Genomic DNA, 26,530 nt, shown 5'->3' with positions numbered 1-26,530 from the left:
CACAAGAGAAGCATTATCTTTTAATGAGCACCACCATCCTGGGACAGACTGCATTATTCATTTGACTGTCCAAGCTACAGAGGAAATGTTTAGGTCTCAAACATATAGGCCTACAAATGTTATAGTATACTGATGATTATTAAATCTTATTAGTATTGAAGAAAATTATAGACAATAAATTATTTAAATTAAAGACGCACTATGTAATTTTTCAGTAGGGGGTCCATCACCTTCTTGTTTCTATGGATATGACATTGCTCTGCCTTGACAAACAGGAATTTTGACTGTGAACAGGGTTGCCTCTCCACAGATCTGACCTGTAATTTGACCTGGTGTGATCTCCATGATGATAGAAAACTTTAATACCATAGTGCAAAACATTCCAGACAAATCTGTAACATCTCCAAGGAGAAAAGAATCTGACGGACCCTCCACGAGAAAGGTTACACAATGCACCTTTAAATGAATGGTGAATCAAATGGTGAAGAAATGTCAATCAGTTAAGTTAACTTGATTTTTTTAATGTTCTATTTTGTTTCTTTACTTCATCCTCATCCTATAATTTTTGTACTGCTTTCCTTGTGACCTCTTATGTGACCTTAGCTGAGATATTCTTATTACTATATTTCTAAATATTATTTTTACATATATAATTATTCCTTATTTGACACCAGACTCTTGCTACTTCTGCTACTTATTTAGAATTTATTATACCATTCATATGTTTCATTTTGTTATTATATTATGCTGTGAGCTAGTATATCCAAATAATTTCCCTTGTGGATCAATAATGTTTGTCTAAGTCTTTACTTCCCTACTTCATAATAAGATTTCTGCACAGGAGTAAAGCCAAATAATATATTGTAAATAACAAAAGACAGCAAACAACAGCGTGGAGTATTCAAACTATAGCACAGAATTTATTGGGATTCGAAGGACACAGTGGACTTGGCTTTCACATGCACTCAGCACTTTTCTGTACATCACATTAAACAAGGAAACTCCCAACTCTACAACCACATCCTCCTATATCTTCCCTTTACCACAACCTTTAACATCATAAATCTGGGGTCTTCTGGTAGAAACAATAGAGGAACAACAAAGTGCTAATGTCTGTGTGGAAATTGGAGAGCATGCTTACAAGGAGGCACTTCAGTCTGATTTATATACTATAAATATACTCCTTTATCAAGTACTATGTAGAGAAGAAACAGGCTTGTGTGTGAGATTGGTAAAGACAATTCAGTTACTGCATGGACCACTATAGTAGAAGATATATTAAAATAGGAAAAAAGACATTCGTAAATAGAGCAGAGCTGTAACCCTTGCTCTGTTTTAATTGGCTGTGTCGCTGTGGAAAAGGCCACTTCTTTGTGTGTTGTGTGTCTTCCTCTTTCCCTACCCAATAATACACACGTTTATAGATACAATATTGTGGAATTCAAAGTGAAATTCATATTTTGTAGATTATATACTATTATCTATATGCACTATGGGCCATTTCTTCACTCCACCTTTTTCATTGCATCTGTACTGTAAATTTAAAAAAAAAGATGGTAATATTAAATATTTATAAAAATGCAGTTTATTCATCGTGACAGTTTAAAGCCTGGCTATAGTGAAATTTAAATGTGCATTGTGTAATTTTTCTGGTGGAAGGTCTGTCAAATGCTTTTCTCCATGGAGATGTTATTGCTTTGTCTGGAATGTTTCACAGTATGATATGAAACCTTTCTATCTTCATGAAAACCAAACTAGACCAAGTTACAGGTCAGATCTTTGAAGAGGTAACCCTGCTCACAGTCAGCATGCCTGTTTTTTGTTGTTGTTTTTTTTTTTTAAAGTATTTTTGAACAATAAAATCACCTGTATTTGAATAAATGTAAAGTAGAGCTGTTATCATACTGTGGAACATTCCAAGCAGAGCAATGATCTATCCATAAGCAGGTGACGAACCCAGAACCAAAAAATTACATAGTGCCTCTTTAAATCAGTTTGCAATTCACTGCACACTACATACACAACTAGATAGATCTACTCAAATAATGCAACGTTTCCACAATATTATAAATTTATCAACATGTGTTTTGCAAACTGTGCTCCTTTCAAAATAAAACTTTTTTTTCCCCACTTCCTGCAGCTGTTAAATACCCTGTCTTCATTTGTGGTTGGACACTGCACAAGAGGAAGACTGATAAGTTTTGTGAGGCATTTTGAAGAACATCTAAAAAAAAGCAAATGTCATAGCATATAGTATATCATAGACACAAATATTTCGACAATGACGCAATGCAGCAGTTGTTCATAGACGGTGAAGGCATAGGGAGAGCAAAAAGACACTTATTCTGAAAAGCTCCAAAAGTAACAGTAGAAAAAGAACGGCTTGTATGACAATATCTATACAACAATGTGCCTTGAAAAAAAAATGACATTAGTTTTTTAAAATGTGCAACTTGTAAGTTCGGCTGAGTGCATGTGCTCCTCTCCACTCGATGGGGCAGTGACTGTGCAGAAAGTAGAGAGAGGAAAAAAGCGAAACAGGAGATTTCTGTACAAACTTCACATATTGTCAAATATAAAGTGACGTGGTAAACCGAGAGAGACTTGTGTTGTATACAATGATAACTAGGGCTGCACAATATATAGAAAATGTATCACAATCTTGGCAAATGCAATAGTGCGTGAGGTAAAATGCAATTCCGTTCATTAAAAGGATCAATAGATAATTAGTTTGTCAATTACAATTATTGATTTCTTAAAAGTCAATTACATCATTTTACTATTACCGTATTTCCCGGGCTATTAGGCGCTCTGGATTATAAGACGCATTGTCATTAAATGGTCTATTTTCGAACTTTTTTCACAAATAAACCGCACCGGACTTTAAAAGAAACAGTTAGTTGGGTCAGTCGGACTTTGTTTGGCGCGTTCACGGTGACTCTGGGCTTTGTTCAATTGTGGCACGTAGGGAGGGTGCTGTCTGGGACCGCTGGATTGTTGGTGTATTTGCAGTGACTCAGTTATTCAGTTGTCTCTAGAAGTGGCACATTGCACTTGCTTTTTCGGTTCGTTCCTCTGTTCCGTTCCTTGTCCATGTGGAGTGATGAGTGTGGCTGCGGGTGTGTTTCGCTGCATAGTCGCTGTCTGCTCCATGTGTGTTTGCGTGCGCTGCAGGTGGTGCGGCTTTGTAGTTTACTGAAGTCGTGCTGGGACACCCGAGTGGATTTGTGTATAGGGCGCTCTGGATTGCGGGGCGTGCGGCCAGGGTTAGAGGCTTAAGAGCGCGCCTAATAGCCATGAAAATACGGTAATAACATTTCCTTGTTTATTTCTTTAGATGTAGAAGGTAGTAATTCAGCCCTATGTTTTTATAATTTAATGCTGAATTGCAAATGTGAGCATGTATCCAAATACAGGGAGCAAATATAACTATTGCAATATTCAATGTTACAACAATATCATGCAGCCCTAATGTCACCATCAGTGGAATGAGGTATGCAGAAGCGCAAAGGGATACAGCTGTTCATACTTACACTTTGTCCATGCATCAATTCACAATAAACACAATTCTCACAAATCTGTCAGTCATTATGTAGCCTACTGGGCTTAAAGCGTATGATATGTCTGCAGGCTCATATTTATATCTAGAAAACAGTTCCAGGATTTGACCTCTTTCATGTTGATGACAAACAAATCGCAAAAGCCAAAATTTCATCAGCATGACAACAAAATCACACAACCAAAAACTGTCATCTTTGGCCTGAGTATACGCAAGGCAATGTACATCAATGTGCTGAGGTTGCCGAGGTGATGTGTTTGTGAATGTTTAGGAGTGATCGTCTGAGGTAATGGGATGTGTAATATTCAAAGTAAATAAGTTAATATAGTTGTACAAGAGGTGCAGGCACAGGGTATAGACAGGGCCGTACATAGAAACATTTGAAATGCTAAGGTCCGTTGTTCTTGACTGAGGTCTAGTTTACTCTTGAAGTAATCCTGGGTAATTTCTAGTGTAAGGCTAATGTATCCTCTATTTAAGTCAAGATTAATTTACTGTACGTATGCTGATATCTGGCAATGTTTCTAATAGATTTATAATGGGACTATTATGGCCATCCATATTTGAATTATTTAATTTAATACAATTTTAGCATTTACTCTCACTCCAATTCCTTAGTGATAAAAAACACTGATTACAAATTCAACATATTTACTCATTTAAGTTTATGACTGTACTACATGCATAAACTTGTTTTTAGACCGGGGTAAAAATTAATGGGGGGCCCTACTAGTCCCCTATATAAATGAGAAACACTGTATCCAGATTACTTGAGTAGTTTTGATTTAGTAATGGTTTCATTAAGGATTTGTATCCTCTTAATAATAATAATAATAATAATAATAATACACTGGATTTCAGTCATGGTTTGGACCTAATTCTGTCCTAATCTCAGTTCAGTTCTGGTGTCATCATGATTATTTACCCTTGTGGTCATGTGATTTTGTTTTGGACATTTTAATAAAAGGTTTCTTGGGTTATGTTCATGGTCTTCAGATTATATATACAGTAATATTATAAAAATACTACAGGGTGGATGTTGGTGACAGGTGCATATGGCCATGGTTGTAGTAAATAGGGATGAAGAGAATACGACATATACAAGCCCGGAAGTTAAGAGAGAAGAATCTTTCAAGAGAGAAATTCACCAAGACCCCATCCTCTGTTCCCTGTGGTGGTCTTCATATACAGTGGATCCCCTGAATATTTAGCTTGTTTTACTATCCTCTTCAGTGGCTCTGTTCTATAGTCCAACAATCCTGAGGGTAAAATTAAGGTTTGTCCCAAAAAGTCTCCTCTCAAACCATCCGAAATGCACAAAGAAATGCCCACTGTCCGTTCCTTGGATGACCATTATAGACTGAGGCTGAATCCAACGGCTGCTAAAAGACCCTTGTCAAAACCAGGGCAGACAGCAGCAAGGAAGCCCTCCTAGGAGCTCTTCTTTCATATTTCGTATTTCTGCATGTAAAGTGTGACTGCCACGTTGGCCACTAGGGGGCAGAATTAGACATGGAGTCCACGGAGTTGACGCTGGAAGACTGCACTCGGCTGTTGGAGATGGACACCTCTGGGTGCTGTAGGAGCAGATAGAGACAATCCATTACTTTATTATTGGAATTTTATTGGCAATATTGATCTTTATTGGAGAAAAATCCATAAATGTTTTTAAAGCCATTTTCCTTCTCGGTGTCAATAAATTACTATATCTATCTATCTATCTATCTGTCTGTCTGTCTGTCTGTCTGTCTGTCTCTCTATCTATCTGTCTATCTACGTTTTTTTAAATAAAATAATTTTGCCCACTCACATGTCTCCTGAAGATTCGGTCCAGTAGGCTGCGCTTGGGGGGCTCTGGTGGCTGGTTCCAGTCAAGATCTGGAGGTCGTGTCCCTTGTGGTCCAAAAACATTCAAATCTCGAAAGCACTCTGTCTCTATCATCTAACAACAGAGAAATTCAAATTAAATACATGACCAAATGTTTTTCCTGATACATGCTTCAAACTGGGAATTGTAATGCACACCTCATTCTGCCATGGGATGGAAACGCTGCCTGTAGCAAATTTAGAGTAAAAGTCATTGTCAGTTTGGTCCAAATTGACTCCCTTGACTGTGGAGAACTGTTCAATGTCCAAAACATCTTTACAGTAGACGGCCCGAGGCTGGAGAGACATGAGTCGGAAAGAAAAACATTGAGAATGGCACCGAATTGCATAACATGAATATTATGTAATGTAGCTGAATATAGTGATAAGAATAATCTGTGCAATAGTTCACTTTTCCATTGAGGATAATCAAATTTATCAAACCAGTGTGTAATACCTAAGCTGTTATTAAATGGATGCTAAAAACATACATCTAAAATGTAAAATTATGACATAATTAAAAAGTTATCTTATAATAAAATTATGCATTATGTGTATATTACAATTTACTAGCTTCTCAAAGTGCAACGGTGGCCTTTATTTATTCAGGTGGCTCTAGGTCCTAAACCACTGGTACCCCATTACACTGGTTAGTGGTCATACAGGTCTTGTCTAATATGTATATATTGTGCAAAAACCACACATGCACCAAATGTAGCAGTGCTTTTAGTGACTACTCACATCAGGCACAAATGGTGGGTCCACAATCCCGGCCTCAAGTCTCTTGAAGTTGATGTTTTTGAAGAATAAGTGTGCCTTCACTCCTGCAGCTTTGTCCGCCTGGCAGCCAAGTCTCTGCTTTGGGTCTTTGGTCAGCAGCTGGGGGTGCACAAGAACAGTTACTTTAATTAATTATTCCTACTTGAAAACAAGATGATAACTTAACTATATTTTTAAACATATATTTTTTTTACACAGTTCTTTACTCATCTAGTGCAGAAAACTCAAAATGCATGTTTAAACCAAAAAGTAGATTTTATTAGTGTAATTACTGCTCCACAAACACTTAACCAAGCACTCACCATTCGACAGATGGCCTTAGCATCCTCTGTAAACTTTTCATTATACTCTTCCTCTTCCTCTTGCACTCTTCTCTCCACCTCCTCACGTTTTACCCTCTCCTTACGAGCACGGAAAGGTGACCGTCCAACTGTCATTTCATAAATTAGGCAGCCCAGACCCCACCAGTCTGGACTCATGGCATACTTTTCATTGTTTATTACCTCTGGAGCTAGAGAGATAGAGTGATGTTGTTAAAAACTGGTAAATAATAATAAATGTGATAATATAAATAATGATTACAATTCATTTTACCCATATAGCCAACTGTCCCCACTCTTCCTCTGATTAGCTCTCCTTCAGGCACTTTGATGGCCAGCCCCAGATCCGAAATACGAATGTGTCCTATGAACAAAGAAAATGTGTTCTATGAACACTCTCATCAATTACACTGTGTACAGCGAATGGGGACATAGCATTTTACTCACCATTGTCATCTAAAAGAATGTTTTCTGGTTTTAAATCCCTGTAAAAAGAGGGAGCAATCATGTATTACAAAAACAAATCTCTAGAATAAAAGTATAAAATGCAAAATAGAATTACAATGGATCCACATTGGTGAGTCGTTTAATAGTCAAGTTGTATAGTTAAAGCTGGACCAAAATGCAACACAATAAATGGGTGCTTTTTAAATGGTTATATTTCTAAATACATAGAGTATTCAGAGCTTTACCTGTAGACTATTGACTCCCTGTGCAGGTGCTCCAGTCCACAGGAGATTTGAGCAGCATAAAATTGGACCCGGTCCTTCTCAAATCCCGGTGTCCCCATGTTGTAAATGTGAAACTTCAAGTCCCCTCCGTTCATGATGGTCAGCACCAAACACAGGGCGTCTTTGGTCTCATACGCATATGCTAAACTTACCTACAGCAAAAACAACATAACTGCATGTTTACAAGGCATCCATTTGTGTATTGTGCTTAGGTACAACATGGTAAAGTGAGTTACATAATAACATTATTAATATTTGTTATCAAAGCATCTGTTAGCAGATGGGATATCCCCAATGAGGATGTGAAAAATGTTGGTGTTTGCAATGGCCAAAATTTGATGTCTACCATTTTGTGTCCAAAAGGGACAATTAAAAACACACAGAGAAGTTTACACAAAAACATGCATAACATGCAGTTTTTTTTTTTCCACAAAAAGGATTATAACTTTGAGATACATAGGATTTTGTGCATTTAAAATTTATTGCACCTAGGGAATTATATTGTTAGGCCTTGTCAGTGTAGTTTATAATAGTATTATAGTAATGTACAAAAATATACTTACAACAAATCTACTGTTGACTTTCTCTAAAATTTGTTTCTCGTTGAGTGCCATGGACTCCCCTTTCCTCTTTTTGATCCTCTTTTTCTCTAGCTTCTTGCAGGCATACATCTTCCCTGTGGCTCTAACCTGACAAGCACACACCTAGCATAGAGAGACCACATGCATTACATCATTGCTTTATAGATAAACACATGCTGCAATTTAAATCCTCCATTATCATTATGAACCCACCTCTCCAAATCCGCCTTTACCGAGCACCCTGTACTGTCTGAATGTGTCCTTCGTGATTGGTTGCCTGACAAAAGACAGACACAGTAAAATCCATTAATAAACATTCACACATTATCGATTAGGAGGAAGATATTATCTGGGGAACTCAATACTGGCCTGCTGTGTTTCCTGTACAAAGGGTGTAGTCAGCTCTGAAAGCTTTCATTGGACTTTAACTGCCTCTCACAGACTCCAGTATAAAGTATTTTCCAGTCTGTTGTAATCAGAGGCCCCATATTTCCAGACTACTTTTAATATTTGCTGTTACCTCACAATTATTTACAATATTGTTGTGCATGTTGTGTTATTATGTAGCTTGAATGAAAAATTATTTATCATAATTTTGATAATTGTTTTTATTTATTCTATTATTTTATACATAAGTAAATGTTGGTTTTACCCTACCCTAAGACATTTACTATATAAATGGGCAGGATCAAAACATGGTCTTGCATCCAAAAAATATTTTTTCTATAAAATTTTATTTTTATGACTATATCACATATTTTGGATGTTCAAGGCAACATTTACTTTGAGAGGCACTTCTCATTTTCCATGTAATTTGAGGATTGCTGGTGTTTTGTGTCATCAGTCACTGATATTTCCACTAACCTTTCCAGCATCTTCCACTGCAGAAAGCGGTCAAAGTACATGCTGTTCTGGTAGTCGGCGAAAGGAGCACCACTAAGGTAGTCGTGGACAGCCCTGAACCAAACAGAGAGCAGTGAGATACAGCAAAGCTGATTTGTCCAGTTCAAGCTGTACAGAACTGTGTGAAAGAGTGAGTGAGGAAGTGTACAGTACTGTGTGAATGAGTGAGTGAGGCGGTGTTTCAAAGGCCCAAGAGCAGTTTCATAAATGACCTATTTGGCATCTTCGGGAAGTTTCATTAATGGGACAATAATGAAATAAATCTAAAGACTGTTTGAAGAGATTCTGTGGAAAACTGTTAAAATTCAGTACAGTATAAAAAGTAGTATATAAAAGTATAAAAAAACATAATTTCTTCATGATTTCAGATTGTTTGAAATTATATAAAGAAATGTTATTAAATTGTTAAATGACTCGGAAAAGTTTCTGTCTATCACAACTGTGTACATGTGTACAAGGCTTGAGCATTTTTATACAGTAGCAGATTCTTAACCGATTGAGAGCAGTCAGGGGCCATATCTAGATCTTCAGTCAGGGTTGGTCAGGAGCAGGGAAGTCAAAAGACACATTTAATTTTGGGTTGTTTCTCAGCAATATTGTGGTTTTGACAGAGCGATGAACTTATCAGACATTTTTTCATATCTATTTATACTAGATTGTGGTTCAAATCTAAAGAGCATAAATGTGTCAGCGGGCAAGGGAAACTTACTTGCGGCAGTTGCTGAAGATCTCCTTACATGGACTGATCTGCAGGTTCTCTCTGCACTGGTCCACAAAGCCTTCCACAATGTCGACATGTTGAGGTGACTGTAACAAACACATGTAAACACAAAAGGTGGCACACATCAAAACATGGCATTACTTTTTATAACATGCTGTAAACATCTGGACTACTAGGGGGCGTGAGACTGGGCTGGACTACTTTTGGAGCTGTCTGAAGATCTAAACACAAGATTAATACAAAGTAGTCCTGGAATAGATACAAATAACAATTTTTCTTATAGAATAGTGTAGAAAGTAATGATGCTACGATATCAAAATTTCTAAGATTTTGTCATGATGTACCTCTCCCAATATTGTGATAATTTGTCGAGGCAAACAAAACTGAATATGCAACTTTATCCATCTAAAAGTGCATAACGGTTATTTCTTCATATAATCTGCACTGAAATTAAGCAAAGGATCATGGTATATGTAGTTCCCTCTGTTTTTTTAGCTATTACTGCACCAAAACAATGAATATAAGCAAAGAAACTTGTAATTTGATATATTGTGATGGTAAATAATATTATTGTGAAACATTTAACAATATGATACCACAATATTTCAGTTATCATTACATCTCTAATAGAAACATAGAAACATAGAACATAGAAACAAACTCACCCCTCTATCACACAAGCAAATGTTATTGTGAAGAAAATAAATCTAAAATTTTGTTCAAAATGTATTACTATTTTATGATAATTTTTTAAACTGACCTTCCTTCATTTAATGACTGCTAAACATGGCCTTTTTAAAGTAATGGTTTGATGTATATTGGATTACGGCTCTAACATCAACACAGCTCTTTGCCTAAAACTCCTATTTGTGGGATGAACTATTTTTACACATTCACACTATTTATTAGACTGTTCATCATTTGCCTTTTGAAGGTTGTGGCTTTTTTATTGAAAAATAACTCAGCCTAACTGCTTGCTTACATTTCTTTCCCACAGGTGTACACATGAATCACTCCTTGATAAACCCTGCTGTACATCCTAATATGAAGAAGAGAAACAGCAGAACATTGTAGTGTGATAAAAACTCACATCTTTTGAAAGAAAAGTCTTGATGATCTGGTCCCCTCGGTATTTCCGTTTCTCATCAGGCGTCACCTCATAGTCTTCCTGAAAAAACACACAAAATTTGACAAATTACATTATAGTATCAATTGTACAACACAAATACACAAACAATAGTGTGGAAGTGTTGCATCACATTAAAGCTTGCACTAAGAACAAACTGAGAATGACACAGGAACACATACAGACTGGGGCAACTTAGCTAAATGTTCAATATTGGAACAATACCAATATCTGAGAAAACCCGCCATTATTACTGATACAGATATTGTAGCTGATTTATCCTCCATCCCTACCTAGTTCAGATGAGACATCAAACTAATATTACATATTTAATTCTTGACAAAACAATAACTCCAACTCCAGAAATAAAGAGTATGAAAAGTATAAACATATGCTTTATTCTGATGGTTCCTGGTAGCTGGTGTTTTGGTAGACACACAGACAGCTTTCTCTGTGTAACTTGTGTGATTCACAGTCACTCTCACATTCACATATGCTGTGTTTGACTCTGCATATCAAAATTGCTGCTGACACAGACTGCAGCACCAGTACACAAAATGATGACGGAGACGGATACATGTTATATTTATGAATAGTAAATAACTCACTGTTTATATCTTTGGCAAACAGGTATAGAAAACATACAGTTGTAGATTAAAAAAAATCTGTGCATAGACTTTAAATGACTAATGTGTAACTGTTTTCATTACTTTAACTAAGTGTAATAAACCTAACCAAATAGCTGCAATGATTATAGTAATGCTTCTGTGAATGTTAAAAGTAAATAATTTTCAAGTTTAGATTAATTCTGACTGATTTTAGTGACATCTTGAAAAGAACAAACTATTCCTTTTTATATAGAACTATGAATGACATCTTGGAGTTGAAACAGGCCAAAGCAGCATGACACCCCAGACCCCCACTGTCCTGGGGTTTCTCTGTCTGAACTGGGTCGCTTAGCAACCACACAGTAAACACTTGGGATTCCTGGAGATCCATGAGTGTCATCGTGTCACAGCCGCGTCACCCACTTTCCACTACAACACGTACCACACACACATATGCACTTACATACACTTATATACTGTGCATACACTTAATCCCATACTGCCATAATACTGCCTGGAACAAAAGTGTCTCACTAAAATAACTTAAATAAACAATAAATGCCAACCCTTGGTTGCTTACTTATAAAATTGTACTTGTACATTTCCTGGCCAATTTGCATTATTACATTTAAAAAGTTGCTTCATTAAATGCAAATCATTCCTTGTGGACATATAGAGCTTGCGACACAGATGAAAGAGGAGAATTGTGTGCGATATAGCTGCCAAAAGCTGATTAATTGAGTTTGTCTCTGAGAATAAAGAGAAATTACACACGCAGTGAATGAGCTGTCTGATTCTGAGCCTTTGCAGATGGAAGAGTCAGTCAAAGGGAACAGAAGATGCCCCTGTGGCCTTTTTGGATCCTACACATAAAACAATTGTGCTACTCTCACAATCTTTCTAATGCCATAGCAACTCCTGCCTCCAAATAGGTCTATAACTAAAATACACAAAAAGTACTACTTGATAACCTTTTGAAATAATATGGACAATAATATAATCACTGTTTCCCTAGTACTTCTATCTATAAAAGGTGCCTTACTTGTTCATGTTACTTGGTGAGCAGTAATATGAGGTAAATGAGAATTTTCTTCAATATTTTACTCAAATTATTTTGAAGAACTATTACCCTAACATACAGTGAGCACTGGTTTTGAATATTTCCATCTCACCTAACTTACTTTGCTGAATGTGCAGTTTACGGTAATCTTATATGAACACCACACAAATTTGATGTTCCAATAATCCAAATTGAACCTCTTACGGTCTGGCGTCAGCCCCAGGCCTGATTGGTTCACTGATATTACACTGATGATTGGGTTTCAACATAGTGTGTGTCACATGTACAGCACAATTAGCCATACCATGTGGTGGGGCATCCCGTTTTAGTATAGGTGGTTAAGTGGGGGATGCCGTGTTGGAAAAAACACAGTGGGAAACAATGCTGCCCTTTACTGTCCTGTGACATGGCTGCAAAGATATTCTGAGCATAGATAAAATTTAAAAGTGTCATGAGGGTGTTGTTTGTCTAGACTAGTGGCTCTCAGGCAGTAGTAAAGGTGTCATTGGTGTTATACCCTTCTTCTGATCTCATGATGGAAAAGAGGAAAGAGAAATTTGGACTAACTAAGCCCCGATGAAGACCGCTCATGGTCGAAACATGTTTGTTTTGGCCATTTAAATAAAGGCCCTTTAACTATACTTTTAACTAAAAGCAATTTGGTTTTATTTAGAGAAAGTCTGTTTTACTCTCTGCTATGTGAGCTATGGGTGAGGTCTGGTTCTGCCGGGGTTAAAGTTAGTTTAGTCCTTTTTACATCCTGATGCCAATTAATTGCCCTGTTTGGTATAGTTCTATATTAGGTCTAGATTTTGTTTAAAACTTGGACATAGCTTGGTTTATTTGTTACTATAAAAACATTTGTCTGAACTTTTCCCAATCAAATATTGTACGCAGGCCAATAATGTTTTGTGGTGGATCTCATGGACAAAAAGTTTGAGGATGACTCGTCTAGACACAAGAGAAAGAGATTGGGAAATGGGAGGGGGAAGAGAGGCTAGTTGAATAATCACTACTCAGTTTAATTGTCTCTTCTGTGCTGCATGACCTATGGCTGTAATCAGAGTGAGTGCATTGAAAAGACTGCTCACTTTATAGTGCATGGCTTGTCCGTGCATATCTTGAAATACTGTGAAGAGATTATGATCTTAAATGTCTTGCTCAAGGGCACGTCGTAGAGAGTGGAGCTAAAACTTACCTGGAGTAAATCTTGAAATATAATATAATTGCAATACAGGTACAAATATTTAGATGACGTCTTTGGGGTGAGGTACATTCTGGACAATGGCTGGCGTCATTCACAATGCTCAATGGTGAAGTCACCATTTCACCATGCATGCGTTGGTTCTTGGAGGAATACATGCATACCCCCCTCCCTGAAAGGTAATACTCCCATAGCATCACACCCCCAATCTAACTGCTCAAAAGCACAGGCAAGTTGATAAAAAACAAGCATTCAATTTCAAATCTACTGATCACTGATTGATTCTTAATCATCTATTCATAAAATATGTAATCTGTAATATTTGACCTGAATATTACCATTGCATCCAGAAGCTGGATACATCGCTGCAGTTTGGGTCTGGTCTCACAGAAAAGACGGAAGAGAAGTCGTCCGATGGGTTGTCTTTCACAGATGCTGGCATAGTCCCTTTCTACAAACAGTAAAACACATCTAAAAACACAGACTAATGCTTTAATGTAACTAGATGAAGTCTCTTAAACTCACCAATGGTTTTGCCCAGCTCCACACACTGGCTTATATGAGGGAAACGAAGAATCTCTTTCCATTTTTTACTCCGACCTTTCCTCTTTCCTCCTCCACCTGCAAAACAAAGTATCAGTTTATCCAAATGAGGCTAGTAGTGACTATTAAATGAACCTTGCATAATGGTTATGTAAAACTATCTTGCATTCTTATAGTCTTTTTATAGTTTTTTAATCACATAAAAACAACAAAATATGCAAAAATGCCTTATCTAATTACTGGCCACAACTGTCACTCCTTTTGAATAATTAGGTCAAACTATCAAACTAACTCAGCGGCCTTCTGTCAAAGTGTCCCGTGTCTGACTATTTGTGTTGTGTGTGTGTGTGTGTTTGCTCACACAGAAAGTCTATTCTATCCTGCTCAGTTCCCATCAGAACCCGGGACTCTGCCAGACTAGATTCCTCCTCTCTGATTAATCCAGCATTTGTTTCTTTCTAGTGTCCACATGCAATTTTATTAGTTTGGTTAATCATTGCTTTATTCTTCTCTTTATTCCACACTGAATACACTGAGTTGTTAATTTTTTTCCATACTAGATGCCTTTTCTGAGTGGATAATAGAATGGACAGAATTTAACTTCAGATTGTCTCCTAGGTCTCCCAATGAAGGCAACCTAGCTCATGCCAGACTGATATGTTTAGCAGTTTGAATTCAGTTCTACACATTATCAATCTGAAACAGCTCTCACTGAAAGCAATTGGAAAACACAGAATGTCATAATGATCATTTGAATTTTATTGGTGGAAATGTCACAACAGTGGAACAGGCTAAAAAAAAATCAAACTTTGGTTAAATCCAACTGACAGCAAAGCACAGACATCTTCCCGACCTTCTTGCATGTTTTTCACAAACAAAAAGTCTGTATTTTCACTAACATAAGTATATCTGTCAGTGTCGCCAATTTTGTTTTGGTTCGTTTTGGCACTTCTTCAGCTTCCTCAATGCTGCTCTGTGATTGGTCCGTCCACCTGTGTCACCTTACAGGAGAGTTTCTCAAGATGGATTCTGATGAGTTTGTAAACTTACAAATGCTGCAAGAATCCATCTTGTTGTTTAAGGATAGGCACTTCCTATGTCCTCGTTAACCTCCACCTCTCACACTTTTACACTCAGATAATCTCATTGTGTCGCAGTTTTCCATTGCTAGTGGATGTTTATTTTTCTCTTGATTTGAGAAGCCAAAGCTAATAATGAAGTGACAGGGACTTCCTCTAGCCACTCCCAGTATGCTGCTTGCCCACTCAGAGACGTCCAAGCCAAGAACAGAGGAAGCAATGACATCTTTAAGTAATAAGGCAGGAATTTGAATGGCACTACGTCATGCTGCAGCCTCTGACCCAAACCTTTCCCATCAATAGCAGTCCATTATGGACTCTCTTCCACCACTGCCTACACTTTTAAGTCATCAGCAATTTTGTTTCTGTGCTAAATTATATCTTTATACTTTTTCAGGGCAATGTTAAAGAATACATGTATTTATTATTTTTAAGTAATTTTGGTGAACTTTGTTTTCTTTTTTAGTAAAAGAATTTAGAGACATATAATTAATCTGTACACTCCAACCAAAACCAGTGCACAGCCAGCAAATATTTATTTCAAATCATTATTAATGAACATTTTGTTGTGTTTCAAATTAAAGTAAAAACATAATGCATATCTCTTTAACCCAATACAACAATGTATAACAACAGTGCCCACAGTGAAATCGCCTCTAGTACAGTATTTCTTGCCTCTGTCATTTGTTAAAATAAAAAATATGTATCATAAAATGCCTGCTCTAGCAAAATAGACACAATAAAATAGAATGAATTGTTTGGCATACCACACTGACAAGGTATGTTAATGCACGTATGTATTACAGCACACCACAGAAGAGAAGATGCTATGACGAAGCTCCAACGTCACAGCGGCGGATGGAAACAGACAAACATGTAGTAATATATTAATAACAGGAGTCAAAATATCCCCTAAGAGGATCATTAACCAACACCACCTGCTCCTCATCAACATTTCTGCAGACTTAAGTCACACTATACAAGCACACTTCCTTCTTTAAGACATAGTTGCTCTCTGAGATACAGTTAATATTAGTTACTATTGTATATAATAAAACGTACAGCCTAGTGATAATACAACGGGAAGAACTTCCTTTTAAAGGTCAATAGTATGTCAACTTTTCCCAATGCTCCTCTGCAACACAATATTGACACATAAATATTACCTTTGATTAATCCTATTTGGTTTATTATTTATTTTAATTTTGATTATATTGTGGCCAAACTGCAACCAGCCAGTGACTCACACTTTTAATGTGACTGCTCTGAGTGCTTGCTTGTGGGTCAAATAAGGTCATGAACTTCTGTATCCACTGTTACTGTTGATAGCCTAAAATGCAAAGCAGAAATACAATGACTTCACAGTATCTAGTTATATCTAGACACACCCTCATTGTTAAAAACTTTAACACTAAACAATGTACTTGGTGTAAAAATAGCTCCACAAAGTCATACACACAATAGCAATGTAGTTGTTTATCTAAAATTACTTCAAAACATTTTCACCTTAATGATTATTTTATGCCATTTTTGTATTATATAGTTTCACCCATTTTAGCATGATCCATGTAAACAGATGACAATATGAAAAAAGCAGAGGACACAACATTTGTCATTTGAATCTGTATTAGTATTATTTCACTCCAATCTGGACAGACTCCTTCATCCACAGACAGACACACCCAAAACACATCTTGATACATAAATAATTCATCCCAGAGTTATCCGTGCACATCCAACATGCTATTTCCCGTCTGTCTCTGGGTCTCTAGACTTCTCACATTATTGTCCTCTGAGGCCTAAATATACCACTGCTCTTAGTGTATTGTATGGTGAGTGCAGAGTATAGTGCATTGTCATTAAGTCGAAAGATTTTGGTGGCTGCACTTTACAAAGTAGTTCCTGAGGGAAGCTTATAAAAGACAGTAAACTTAGATAACAGGAAGCTTTTAAACCTGTGCCCTACATTAACAGACCATGCTGTTCAATATGCTTTTAATGTTGACTACAGGTGTAATGGTGGTATGTTATATAAAGTCTAAAAATGCCCCTAAATCCGCACAGTACTTTTTAGCATTAAACACTGAGGGCTGTCACTTACATTTCAGCCAAAATATGCTGTGGGCTGTGGATACAGGAACTTGTCAGTCTAATTTGTTCCATGTGGCTAGCATGGTCACCTCCCTTTATTTATGCTGCTGCTTAGCAGCTCTGACATCATCAAGTCAAGTGCAGCGAAATTAAGGTCAGAGAGGGACGTCGTTTGCCTGGCGGGACACCAGGGGGTTACCATCATAATGCATATAAGCAAAGAGTTTCTGTTCATTTCATCTTAACTCTCTTTGCCTCAGTATATTTTTCAATTTTTTAATACATTTGTAAGTTGTTATAAAATATGTAAGGTCTGTGCAGATTTTGATTTATTTTTTTGTCCTTACTTTACCCCTTCAGTTGCGTTCATAGCAAATACCCAGCCTCCTATTATGCAGTGCTAATTGATAAGGCATGGTTTTATGTTGAATGCCATTTATGGTGTAACTCTTTTCATTTGTCCCAGATTATGACTAGCACCCACTACCATTGGTCAGCCACTAATTATGAATCTCCTCCTTGGATACTATCTCAAGAAATGTATTTTTGTTAACAACCATTGAAGTAATTCAGTTTACATCCAAAATCAAACTGGACAACACAATTGAACAGACTCCACTGGTGGTGCATCTGGATGTGCAGAGACATTATCAGCAGATGTGAAAGGAAGGCAGTAGTGAGGTGTGAATATGTGAGATTTGATCCACCTACACAGTGAAAAGTCAAGCAGAGGATTTCAGAAACTCTCCACTCATCTGTTCTTGGCACCAAATGTGCTCCTTGCTCAGTGGATGTTTTTCTGATTATCTAACAGTGGCCTCTTCTCACATCACCTCCTTTGTCTGATCTGCTAAATGTCGGCTTCACTGTTGAGTCACAGTGGTGGTCAGAGAGATGCTTACACTTTTACATTTCTGCTCCTACGAAGGTAAAAAGTACATGTGAAACTTTGCATTGGCACTGCCTCCATTATTGGCAATACAATCAATTCTGAGTACCTTGACAACATGTTGCTTGAAAGCTTGACAAATGGATTTTACTATGACGATGAATGCAGGTGAGTAAGACTTTTTAACTTTTCCATGATATAAAAAAGGCTACTGACAAAGATTAGTTTAATGTTTACTTTTTATATCCCAATGAATAAAAAAATATAAAAAAATGTTTTCCATTATTAGACTGTCTTCAGAGCATATTTATTTTTAAATAGAGAAGGAAGAATGCGCATCAAAAATTTTTTGCATGGCCATTGCTTTTTTTCCCTGTCAAAATTACACTTCTTTGCGAATATGAATATTTACAACATGAAGTGCATATTTAAAAGAAAAATAAATACACATTTTCTAACACCTCATTCCATCTTTTGCACATAGTGTTTGAATGATGGTGTTTTTTCTTAAGTGCTGAAAGGATTTGTGTGCCACAGGATGTCGAGGGAAGCACAGCCCAGCTCTGAGCTCTGAGAGGACTATAGGAGGAAGAGGCTTTTTGTTCCAATATGAAGTCATGTTGTCGGTCCCTCTTTCCAGCTCAATTATTAGCGCCCTGCACCCGCTCTGACCACATCTGCCTCATTACCACAGCAATAAAGAGGTAACATCTGCAAATGCATTCAGCAGCCAATCATGTGACCAGGGGATTCACCAGACACTATTCTCGAAGCTGCTATAAGGTCATATGTGAAATCACTTATTCAGGGTCATTGAGTCAAAATCAGTCATAGACAATAAAACGTGATCTTATCAGTGCAGTCAATGCAGTGTGAGCTGTGTCCAAACACTGTGACCGCACGGACAATAACAACTGAATGTAACCTTTCAGTCAAGCTGTATTTAGCATGAAGGCCAGGAAGGCTTCTCTCCTTTGTACATACATTTAGATGTGAATTTAACAGCTTAGCCTTAAACAAAAAGGGAATGTATATTTTCTAAACATGTGCAATTATATAAAAAACAAACAAACAAAAAAAACCCAAACAAAACAACACAAAAGTTTAGTTTTTGCTATGTGTAAATCTGTTTTAGTCCATATATCCTTGTAAACTGTATGGCTATAAATAGAAAGCTGCCTGAGGGTAGATGATTTGTTAATACAAAATGAGGTGGTCAAACCGGTCCGTGACCTCGGAGCCTGTGAGCACTGACAGTTGTAACTAAGTAACTGTATAAGGCCATGTTTACACGGTTTCACATGTGACTATCATTTTCAATCATGTCTTTGTGAAGGAGCCAAACAGAACAATGCCTTCTCTCCATACTAACATAGACTAGAGAAAAATTGGTGCATAATCTACATGAATTCATAAACTTGCTTGAGAATTAACAGGTTACAATTTTAAATGTATTTTTAAATGCATAATATTGTGAGTAGTAGTACAGTAACAGTATCTGTGATATGAGTGACAGAAGAAGTGCTACAGTGAATGTGGTTTGTGGTTTTATAGCTTTATAGGTTTTATAGACAATTATATGGAGGAAGTAGGGAACAATAACTGACTGCTTAAGTATTAAAAAAGTAAAGTACAAAAAATTTAGAGGATACTTGCTTTGAAATTATAGATGGCAAAGTGTACAGAAAGCAACAAAAAGTACAGCTTTAATGTGAATCTGATCTTGATCTCAGAATGAAAGCAGTGTGAGTGTTGACAAAGATAGTGCCTGAAATGTTACATGTCAGATCTACAGCACAAATCTCACAAAGGAGGAGAGGGCAGGGTACATTTCCTGAAGTGTCGTGAAGAGTCAGGTGGCACAAGTTTCCTGTTCTAAAAATAAATCAAATATGGAATGTGAGAGGGAAAACAGCCCCATGCTGCCCACATATCCAATAAAGTCAAATTATATAACCCGCCTGAGTATGAGCGATCAAAGCACAACAGCGCTGGGCATGCTGGGTAATACTGTATGTGCTATTTGTTCTTCTATAACAACAACTAGGAGGGACAGAACAGAATCCAGCTGCAATAAGGCGCTTCAGTGTTTGTTTACCTGCTACAAAACTGTTTTAATGGAGTCCATAAGAGACGCAAACATAACATTGACTCCTATAACACTAGGAGTCTACTACTAGGTCTTTTAGTATTATATACTACTAACCACTGCTGCTAATCCAGAACAATTCAGGTGCTAACATCTCCAGGCACTGAAAATAGCCCAGACTGAACCCCTCTGTATAAGGGATTTCAAGATTATTTTGTTAAATAATAATAATTATTATTATTTCGGTCAAAATACAATCATAACAAAAAATAAATAAATAATCTCAACAATTTTAGAAGTACCGTACAAATAAGTCATTTAAATTTAATCTACAATAAAATAGTCAACCTAAAAGTAATCACTTAGAAGGTTTTAATCTTGCAAACATGAGGAGTGGTGTTCAAATAAGATCACAAGAATGAAAGACAATTAAGGATGTAACAGTTGTTTGGTCATGGTGTCAGCAAAAGAGTAGAAATTGAATGTTGTAAATTCATAATCATGCCGTTAAGATTGATGTTGTGACTTCCCTACTACGTATTGCACAGATGATTTTCAAAAGGGTATGAGGGGCTTTTCACAGCAAGACCAAAACGCCAACCGGATACAGGGTTAAAATGATTACATTGCCCTTGTAGACTCTTTCCTTTCAAGCTGCTCTTGACTTCCTGTGTGGCCTTAAAACACACACATTGAGATGTTTGTTCGCTGACTTCTACTCCGATGTTGACATTCCTTTGTCTTTTGTTTCTCTTATGACAACATCCCATGAAAACCGTAGACTAGAGTCATGAATCAGAGTAGACCCAACTGCTCTATGAGAAACTTCTGTGAGAGGAAACGGGAATTGGAGTTGCTCACATGACAGTTCATTCTTTCCATCTTATGCAAAAATCTAAATTCTCTATAGATAAATGTAACCACCTTTGTATATAATAGTGACACTGTCTGATGGTTTTCATAGAGACAAGACAGTAATAGAGAAAGTACTGAACTTCTTTACTCAAGACAAAAAAAAAGAGAGATTAAGAGGAAATGGTTGCAGTCCAGTCTGTGATGTAATGAAAAATGACCATTTTAGTAAATAAAACACATTTATAAGGCTATATACAGCAAGTTTTCATGTAGAGCTTAATTCTGTATGTGCACCATTATTTTAGTGATGCATACTTGGGCTTGCATGGCAGTCAGAACATAAGCATTTTCAGGGAAATACTCAGATATGGTAAACATCAGTGTGTCTGAATTATAAAGCATAAACCTGTCACATCCTGAGGTCGCTTACTGCATACCACAAGTAACTCTGAAGAGCTGTCGAAAGGCACATTTTTCCCTGCTTTCACTTTCACTTAAATTTCTTCACATTATCATTTCCCAGAATGCCTTTCTTCGATCCGCAGAGAACAGGCATGAACTTGTTGCATCCAGTGGAGTTACGTATACTATATGTGTGGGTAGGAGCTGCAATAACAATAGAGATAGTAAGAGCCAGAGAGCAGAATTTTTCCACTCAAGAAAAAATGAGTCACACTCCTACTCAAAACACAGCCAGCCTTGTGATATGGTGTGGATGAGAGGGAGCCATCAGGAGTTCTCTCTTGGACATTTGTAGGGAACAATGCAAAATGTGCTGGATGCATTTGTGGTTGGCTGTCGACACATTCCTTGTTGTATTTAATAGCACATCTTACATGCTATAAATACTGATTATGCTAAGATGCTGAAAGAGGTGGAAAGTAAGTTCTTGTAAGGGTCCAGTGAAGCAAAGATAACAGTAGGCACGAGGCAGAGTGATAGCTAGAGGTAGTCGTAATTGTACTGTCATAGTTGTATATATGTATGCATGTGTGTGTGTGTGCGTGTGTGTGTATGTATGTGTGTATGTGTGTGTGTATATGTATGTGTGTGTGTGTGTGTGTGTGTGTGTGTATGTATGTATGTAAGTTTTCTCCAGTGGGGCATTTCTGTCAAAAATAAACACAAACATTTTGGCTGGAACAGTTCTGTATGCAGGAGGCCAAGTAAAAGGAAAAACACATCATAAGTGGACCTAACGACATGATTGGCCAAAAAAATCAACACATTTATGCTAATATGAGTTTAGCAGGGTATCATTAAAATGAAGAGAAGTCAAATACATGAATGGGACACCAATTATCAGTTTTATCCTTAAATGTGACAGTGTAAGAATATCCAGGAAATCACAGTTCTCCCAGTGTATTTTACTCTCCCATCCATTACCACTCTCTAGCTGGCAGCACCAATAAAAGTCTACTGCATTATGTCATTGCCCATTCAGAGGGGTCCTTGGGGCATGCATGCGGGCAACCTGCTTTGTTCATTTGAAGGGAAATCTGCCTCTGAAAAAAATAAAACAAAAGCACCTATTCAACTGGGCACCAGGTAATTGAGATATGAGATTTTCTGATTTGGGGCAGCTTACTCATCTATTCACAGAAAAAAATTCACTTAGTTTGTCCTTCTTACTTGCAGAGACTTGCTGTTGCTTCACAAATGCTTGAGGACATTATGCATGTTCGAAGTAACACAGATTTCTTGTACAGACAAAGACCTCACACTTCTTATCATGTTATCTTGTAGCAAAATGTTTGCTATCTTAGTCAAGGATTTGTTACAACCTGCAAAGATGCTTAACAGATTGGCTTGATAGCATTTAACAAGCAATAAAGCAAGGATTAGGACAATGAAATTAATTTGTGCAAAACCAGTGAGACCAAGAGCTTATGTCATTAACATAGCCTTAAGATCAAAGATTATTTTTCCCTGAGATACCTCACATCCATAATAACTAAATCAATTCATTATATTATCCAAAAATAATCAAGAAATGTACACACATCTTATCTACCTATAAGATATTATATCATAATATCATATATTATTATAAATATTAATCAATTGTTTTGGTATAGGCTCCAGCCCCCTACAAAATGCAAAAAAATGGCCTACCTACAAAAAATAGTTGCAAAAGTTACCAAACAAAATTGAGACAAAATAAGGATATAGATAGATATAGATAATACTTTATTTATCCTGCAGGAAATTCATTTTTCAGGCAGCACAGTGATACATAAAAGAAGAACATCAGTAATTCAAATTTATAGCATTAGTTGTATAGGATATGGTCAGTGTTTGATAAGAGTTAGATTATGCTCTTTTATAAGACAGATATACCTCACCCAGTGGTCATGTGCTCTTTGTGCTGGTACCAAGCAAAGAAAAATGGAGAAAACTGCAACTAAAAAACAAGCATTTAATATAAAACATAAATGAATCACTGTATACTAAGACAGCAAATATAACAATAAATTAAAGGACTTAAGTTGACATCTTACTACTATAACAATTTTTATGGCAACGCTTAGTAAATATGACAGCACAGAGCTAGAGCCAGCAGGCAGTGGAGAGGAATCCTGTAAACTGGTCCAGACTAAATACCCGAGCACTATTACCGCAATTCAAGGAAGGCATCTGGACGCAGTAATGCTGTTTTCCCCTTTAACTCCCATTCACTTTGACGGCAAATGATGTCGGCACTGCCAGGCCTGGAATCTGCATCGGCTGCCAGCCAGAGTGAGTTGTGAATGGGGAGCACACAGACACAAACACATTGTATAATAAGCTCCTGTAATGATGTCTAGTTTACGTTTTAACATAGGAATTCTACCCATACTCCCATGTGTGAACACTTACTGTAGTAACTATGCTATGAATAAAGCTCTGTGCTAGTTGACTGTTATTGCAAAAGCATTTAAATTACTGCTGCACAATTTATTTGAAATTAAGAGGATTATATTGAGTATTCCTTTAATGAAAAATTGCTGACAAAGATTTAAAAGGCTAAATTTCTCAAATCATGTCTTGCACTATAAATCTGGATTACACAGGAAAGGATGGACCAGACAAGGTCTAAGGCGGGACAACAAAACAAAGATCAAGCCTTATCTATGACTAAAAGATGTACTGTATCTCCATGAAGACAAACAGATGGTGCTGCAATACAATTAACAGGTCAAATATGTGGAAAAGCAAGCCTCAAGATATTTTTTCAGTATTAATGAAATATGTGTTTAATGCAATGCTGTGGAACATTACAGGGGAATCCATAGCGATACACATGTGGCAAAACCAGCATCTTTTTTCAATGAATACATTTCCATATTATATTATAATATGAATTAATAAAGTAAAGTCTATTACTGATCTATACGATACCAGACATCCATAACAGCAAGATAAATGTCCAAAGGTTTCCTCTAAATTGCTATAGCCCCTCCATTTGCACAGCCTCATGTCATTACTGCCCCTTTGACATGGTTAACAGGGGATGTCAGATGATGCTCAGATGACCATCCTGGATTAGCTGTTTTCCCTCCTCACCATCATCTCCTTTATCACTGCCCATGTTAAAGGCTCCACAGGAAGACAGAGCTCGGATGGTAGTAGCCCACTTAGTTTGTTATGTAATGTTCAATTTGATTAAATTGCTTATGGACTGCATGTTTTTCATGAGTGTAATGCTGCAGTTTGAATTTGTGTAAGAGACTGCATAGTCAACAAGACCATGCATAATTTTAATTGTGAGTTCAGACCTTTTATATACAGTAACCTAGGCTATGTTTTGGGACATTAATCAACATCAACGTGTTTACCCCACTGTAATGCCTTTGTATAAGCTTAATACAAAGTACGATTGTACAAAAGTGTGTGGACTGACCAACCAACAGTTTAAACAGATTCTTCCTAGATGCTGGTGAACCACAGAAGAGTTTCTTATTCTCTTACAGTTTATGTGAACTAAAACTTGCACTACACTTGTCATAGTGCAATGGGAGAGTAACTTTGGCACTAGGCCTGTAAGATAAAACCACTAATGATTCAGGACCTAAGGACACAACCAATAATACAACTGTAGCAAGCTGTAACAAATGAGACCCACCCTGTCAAGCAATGGTTCTAGGTGCAGCTCACAAGTGCGTTTCCCACGAGTTAGTCAGTTTGAATTAGACATATTAGTAGGCTACAGCTAGCAGCCGAAACATAGACCTTGTAGGTTCATATTTATGGTCACTGAGTGTAGGCTAAGGGTTATTGATATAACCTATGAATAAAGCCACCAAATTCATGATTATTTATGAATAGTCTAATTAGAAATTAACTTCCACTATCTCTCTCCATTTGCTCATCTTTAGAGTCATTTTCATGGGGTCACTCACTGCATGCCTAGCCTGGTAGCCCCTGGTAATTCTCTTTTGTCTCACAGCGATCCTACCTTATACAAGTGTTTCTTAACAATGTCATGCTGCTATTAGGGGCTACAGTATTTGCAACTGCACATGTGGCCTTCACGGCACAGCGATCGACCAATCCCATGCATTTAGCCACTTGTGGATACCAATCACGTAGCCAATAGGCAAGAGAGATCACAAAAACACATGTCCCTTTGCTCCAAGGACTGACCTTAAAAACAGAGAAAGACCAGGGATCAATTCAAAGCTTCAGCGTTTGCCACAGCATGTAAAACGTTGCGAAAGAGCGCATTCATTTGCACGGACAGCGAAAGCGGATGTGGGAGGCAACCCCCGCCTCCTCTCCGCGGTTGTTCTTGCATGGGCTATGCGGTGGGAAAACGCTGTCAAGAACATCACGGACGACTCTGATGTCAGGGCTGCCATATACAAGAGGAGAGGCGTTTCCCACCGCGAGAATAGCTCTTGTAACAATGCATAAGGTCCCCCCCTCACTGTTGCATCTGGACGTAGGCTATAACTGCTCCCCAACAAACCCACAATATCTTCAATGTGCAGCGCCAATTTGCTATCATTTGCACTTTTTATACTCACCCTCCCTGGCTTTCAGCAGTACAGTGTTGGCTACAATGTTCTCCAGCTCCATCAAAAACGGTCCTAAATGCTGGGGTTTGTGTAAGGAGGCGTCTGCAGCAAATTAAAATAAGCGTCCTTGAGCGAGTAAGGTACTTTTAATCCTCTTCTTCGGTATCTGAATCAAAATCTCGCCTATCAAAGCCGTAAGGAATGAAACAGGATGCGATAGGTTTGCTTGCAATAGAAGCTTTGCATCGTTCTTCTTGTTGTCGGCTGGATGTGCGGCGGCGGCGCATTTCTACTCCAATCCCCCCAAAACCTTTCCATACGTGATTTGGCAGCGGATGCCCCTTTTCCAGATACGCAAAAGGGAAATCAAGTCAAATACTTGGACATAAACACACGTCTACAGAAAAAAACGTGCTCTTGACAGTAGGAATATACCAGGTTAGTGGCAGCTTTGCATTACACCAGTTGGGGTTGGCTGAGTCCACAAGAGCCAGAAGAGAGAGAGGACATGAGCGCAGCCCCCCC

General features: G+C 37.4%; 1 protein-coding gene across 1 annotated transcript; it reads right to left on the bottom strand.

The window, feature by feature from the left end:
• Nucleotides 1–893: 893 nt before the first annotated feature.
• grk5l (G protein-coupled receptor kinase 5 like) lies at nt 894–26,515 on the bottom strand. Its single transcript, XM_020935383.2, has 16 exons — nt 26,015–26,515; nt 13,985–14,080; nt 13,798–13,910; nt 10,552–10,629; nt 9,450–9,547; nt 8,702–8,794; nt 8,051–8,114; nt 7,820–7,960; nt 7,218–7,408; nt 6,973–7,010; nt 6,800–6,889; nt 6,508–6,716; nt 6,167–6,304; nt 5,585–5,722; nt 5,370–5,501; nt 894–5,136 (listed from the first exon to the last, which is right to left on the bottom strand). Exons 1-16 carry the CDS (start codon nt 26,064–26,066, stop codon nt 5,053–5,055), a joined length of 1,755 nt encoding a protein of 584 aa, XP_020791042.1. The 5' UTR covers nt 26,067–26,515; the 3' UTR covers nt 894–5,052.
• Between the last annotated feature and the right edge of the window lie 15 nt (nt 26,516–26,530).

Source organism: Boleophthalmus pectinirostris, unplaced genomic scaffold (assembly GCF_026225935.1).
Source record: "Boleophthalmus pectinirostris isolate CB_2022bp ecotype Guang Dong unplaced genomic scaffold, ASM2622593v1 HiC_scaffold_4, whole genome shotgun sequence".
In the NCBI taxonomy this organism is placed as follows: domain Eukaryota; kingdom Metazoa; phylum Chordata; class Actinopteri; order Gobiiformes; family Gobiidae; genus Boleophthalmus; species Boleophthalmus pectinirostris.
Note: the sequence above shows the minus strand (reverse complement) of the source record. Positions and strands in the feature narration are given on the sequence as shown.